Source organism: Phaseolus vulgaris, chromosome 8 (assembly GCF_000499845.2).
Source record: "Phaseolus vulgaris cultivar G19833 chromosome 8, P. vulgaris v2.0, whole genome shotgun sequence".
Classification (NCBI taxonomy): Eukaryota; Viridiplantae; Streptophyta; class Magnoliopsida; order Fabales; family Fabaceae; genus Phaseolus; species Phaseolus vulgaris.
In genome coordinates this window covers 51905690-51910672 of record NC_023752.2, presented here as the reverse complement: position 1 = coordinate 51910672, position 4983 = coordinate 51905690, and the positions used below count along the sequence as shown (strand labels likewise).

General features: G+C 33.9%; 1 protein-coding gene across 3 annotated transcripts; it reads right to left on the bottom strand.

The window, feature by feature from the left end:
* Nucleotides 1–1487: 1487 nt before the first annotated feature.
* Nucleotides 1488–4400, bottom strand: LOC137825871 (pentatricopeptide repeat-containing protein At1g09900-like). 3 transcript variants are annotated; one of them, XM_068631667.1, is made up of 2 exons: nt 4224–4400; nt 1488–3659 (listed from the first exon to the last, which is right to left on the bottom strand). In XM_068631667.1, exon 2 carries the CDS (start codon nt 3477–3479, stop codon nt 1659–1661), a length of 1821 nt encoding a protein of 606 aa, XP_068487768.1. In that variant the 5' UTR covers nt 3480–3659; nt 4224–4400; the 3' UTR covers nt 1488–1658. The 3 variants fall into 3 exon arrangements, with proteins under 3 accessions (XP_068487768.1, XP_068487770.1, XP_068487769.1); XM_068631669.1 differs by lacking the exon at nt 4224–4400 and adding an exon at nt 3942–4179; XM_068631668.1 differs by lacking the exon at nt 4224–4400 and adding an exon at nt 3980–4179.
* Between the last annotated feature and the right edge of the window lie 583 nt (nt 4401–4983).

Sequence of the window (4983 nt, the reverse complement as noted above, 5' to 3'; positions counted from 1 at the left end):
AGGAAGAAGAAAGAATACATAAGAAACTAAGTCTTTGGAGAGGTAAGCATGTTAATGTTTTTTGTTTTATATTCATTGCACACGGCCCAATATTAATGCTTTTTTGTTTTCCATTGAATGCATACACTACCAATTCTCAGAGCACGGTCTTAATGCATACACTACCAATTATTAATATTTAATGACTTCGACTCATTAAAGTTTCTTTCTTTTGCTTCAACCATAGTCATGCTAAAAAGGTTTAGAAGTTTGAAGAAAGGACTCCAAGAGATAATAGTTATTGAGGATGAATGGTCTTCTTACAAAGAGGATAATGTGGATAGTACATAATTTGTGAAAGAAACTTTTTGACTGATAATTGGTGGATGAAGGTTGATTACATACTTGTTTTTACTTCCCCTATTTATGATGTTCTCACAAAAACAGATACGGATATGGCTACTCTTCATTTAGTATACAAAATGTGGGATTCAATGATTGAAAATGTGAGAAAGGTGATATAACAACATGAAAGAAAGATAAAAGTTAAACATTCATCATTTTTTAGGGCAGTAAACTTAATATTAATTGATCATTGGACTAAGAGTAGCACATCTCTTCATTGTCTTGCTCATTCTTTAAATCCAAGGTAATACAATATAATTAAATTATTTTATAATAATATTTTATTAAGTACATAATATTATGTTAATTTATGTTTATATATTTTTATGTAGATATTATAATCATGAATGGTTAAATGAAGATTCACAAAGACTTGCCCCACATCAAGATAAGGAACTTACTCAGTTAAGGAAAAATGTTTTAAGAGGTACTTTGACGATGCGGATGTAAGGAGACACGTAAATATAGAGTTCGCAAACTTTTCAGATGAAAGAGAAGATTTTGTCGATGTTGACTCTTTAAGGGATAGAAGCAAAATCATGGTGGATTGTTCATGGAGCTCATGCACCAACACTTCAAAATAAAGCTCTTAAACTACTTGGACAACCATGTTCTTCTTGTTGTGAGAGGAATTAGAGTACCTACTCCTTTATAGATTCTTTAAAAAGAAATAAGATGACACCTAAAACAAAGGATCTAGTATTTGTCTGTAGTAATCTTCATCTTCTCTCAAAAAACTCCTCAAATTACAAATAGAAAAATAAATTATGAAATATTGCACGAGATGACCTTTTATTGGATGACAATGAAATTTTTGATATTGCTAACTTATCTCTTGATGAACATTGTATTTTTTAATGAAGATACACAAATATAAAAGTCAAACATTATAGTTTACATACGCACATCTTTTTTAAACTATTTTTATAAATGTTTCTATTTGATTTTTCTATATAACAAAATATATTACTATATATAGTCGTGTCCCGTGTCTTATAATTTTTAATTTAGTCATATCTTTGTGTCTGTATATCTTTGTGTTTGTGTTCGTATCGGTGTATATACTTTATAGGTGCTGACTAAAATAAGGGGACAACATAATCTTCACAACTAGGAAAGACCATAGTTGTGCAATGTAAAACTGCGTTATATCTTACATCTCGAGTGCTTTAAAGAAATATAGCACAAATGGTTTTATTAAAATTTTGGTTCTTGATAGAGCTGAATGGGAATTAACCAAACCATGTAGCCGAGCTGAACCAACCTGTTTTCTTCTACATCTCGACTCTGACTTTTTCAACCAAACTTTTCTTGACAAGTCCTCTGGTGTGCAATTCATTCAACAACTTCGAAGCTTCATCGGCCAACCCTTCATATATAATGCCTTCTACAATAACAGAATATGTAGCCTCAGTAGGTTTACATCCTTTTGCCACCATATCGACCAGAAAATCTATGGCACGACTGGTTTGCTGAGCCTTACATAATCCCATCATTATTGAGTTGTAAATGAATACATTTGGTCTGATGCCAAACCTTTTCATGTAATGGAAAAATTTGATCGCTTCATGAACCTTTCCTTCACGACTTAGGCCTCCTACTACTGAAGTGCAAGTAATTGGATCAGGCTTAAGAACCTTACTGCACATCTCTTCCAAAAGCTCTACAGCAAGTTTGGCTTTCCCCATCTTCAGAAGCCCGTCAATGATTATATTATAAGTAATAATATCAGGTTTAAGACCTATTCTGCTCATCTCTTCAAAGAGTTCCACGGCACACTCGATTTTTCCAACCTTCAAAAGCCCATCAATCACTGTATTATACGTAACAAGAGAAGGAGAGCACCCTTTGGAACATAGCTGCCTCAGTATCTCAACTGCATCATCTGCCTTCCCATCTTTGCATAGTGCAGTTAGCAAAATATTATAGGTCACTATATCTGGGTAACAACCCCTAGATACCATTATTTCCAAGTACTCTATTGCTCTATCAATACCTTTTTCATTACAAAACCCTTGAATCAATGGATTGTAACTTCTGGAATTAGGAGTATGACCATGCTTTGGCATCATCTCCAAGACATTAAGGGCTTTACCTAGTAAGCCTTTTTGGCACAAGAAATTGATCAAGATATTGAAAGTAACAACACTGGGGAAACACCCTTTACGAAGCATGTTAGCCAATAGTTTCATAGCATCCATCCATCTTCCACGGCTACACAAGCTACGCAAGACAATATTATGGGAAATCACATCAGGCTGACAACCATAGGATGGTAATTTGTTTAAAAATCTAATTGCTTCATCCAACCTACCTTCATTGCAAATCCCTTTTATAAGAACATTATATGCAATCACATCAGGTTTGCATCCTTTTCTCCTCATCTCATTGAACAGTTTCATTGCCTGACCAACTCCACTTTCTTTACAAGTTGCATCAATCAATACAGTGAACGTAACTATATCTGGGTAGCACTTGCTTTGCATCTGTCTGTCAAGTACTTGCATGGCTTGCTTCAATTTCCCTCTATCACACAAACAACACAAAATTGCATCGTATGTAGTAGCATTTGGAGCAACACTCATGTGATCCAAAATCCGCAAGGCTTCCTCTGTGTTCCCTAATTTGCAATAACTACTGATCAAAACATTGTAACAGGTTACATCAATAACAGCTCGAGACTCCTCCAGAATTCCCATGATTCGAGTTGCATTCTTAGGCCTGCCAATCTTGCAAAACCCACGGATTAAAGAAGTGCAAGCAATGACATCAGGGATATTACCTTTATTAGTCATATACTCAAGAAACTTAGAACTTTCCTCCAATTGCCCATTTCTAATCAACCTACGGAGATGACAAATCTCTGAGTCCTCAAAATTCAGGGAAGTATTGACCCTTGCTGAGGACTCCACCCCATTTAAAGCACATTTAGAGAATCTTTCAGAATGTTGCAGACTACCTTTCGAACCAGAATTTTCATATTTTGAAACAGCAAGCACGCTGCAGCCCCAATGCTTTCTAGTCCTTGTGCGATTAGGTTTTCTAAAATCAATAACCCCATCACACAGACCAAATAAGTTAAATTTGCAGGCCATATTATATACTCTCACCAAATTGAATGCAGAACCAGTGCTATATTAATCTTTCTCAGAGGAAGTGTTAATATGAGAAAAACTATGTATGTGGTACCACCAAATCCATTGCTTCACCAACTTCAAACACTTGCTACACAAACTCCAAAACCACCAAATCCATTTTCACCGAATTCTCATAACCTGCAAATTCAAAATCACACATTCCATAAGTGCACTAGTTAATATACTTACAAGTTTAAGTAATAAGCACGCTATAAAAATGAGGCAAGCCAATAATGAAACCTTCAATAACATAACTGTCAATAGTCAAAAGCTAAGCATCAACGACGACAACACAACACCTAGCATAACATAAATACTTCACCCGACATATGCATTCATCAATCTGAACCTAGAACAGTAAACAATCCTACAAATGAAGTAAAAAACAAAAAATATTGCGAAATCCGAATTCATGATTACGTAGATTAAAAACATGACATTTCAGAATAGAAATCCACCATAAACCCCCTTCCCCAGGTCTCACTGCTCCCTGATCGTGGTTCCCATCAACTTAATCACACTAATGTCGGAAGAATCCCTAAAATTGTCTAATCACTTAAAAACGGGAAAATGAGAACGTGAGAAAAGTTTGAGCGAAAAATAAGAACTTAAAACTCAAACAAGAAAAGAGACGAACGTCACTGTGTTTGTAAATAGAGAAAGAAGAAAGTGAAAGATGAAATGTTAGGTTGAGAGTTTTACCCGGTGGGCGAGGGTGAAGAAGTTACTCTACGGAATGTGCGCAACGGAACGGAGGTATCTGTGACAACGGTGTGCAATATTTAATACTGGGGTTGTGCCGCAAACTGAGGTGTTCGTGCGTACATAGGAAAAGAGAAGGAGAATAACCCCCAAGGGGTGGTAATGAAATTCAGGCCCTAGGGCACAGTGAAAACAAGAGGATAAATAAGAAAACTGTTTCTTCACGGATTTATATTTTAATAAAATATTTTTTTTCTATTTTTAACAGTTATAAAGTTCACATATTTTTTAACTTTTGTAATAATATAAATTACAACTCTTTTTTTTTTGTTAAACGTAACTTTTTACCAGCAGACTTGAGATTCTATATTAGGATTAATTTATTTTAAAATATAAATGATTAATATTATTATTATTATTACTAGCGGGAACATAGGCTGTGTATCCGCATTTTTTATTTCTTTAATATTTTTTTATAATTTTTAATATTTTATTAATTATGGTTAAAAATATATGTATTTGGTAATAGTAAAAATTTATTTAAAACTACAAACTCAACCGAACAAATAATTAAATAGAAAATCTGTTTCTTAAATCAATTTTAATAAAAAAAATATCAGTTTAAATCAGAAAAGTAACGTACCAAATCTTCACTCTCCTGGTCCACAAAATATTACAAATATCTTTAATTTTTTATTTAATAAAGATCTTTTAAACAGAAAAGTAACTAATCAATCTCTCCACTCTCTCCATTCTCTCC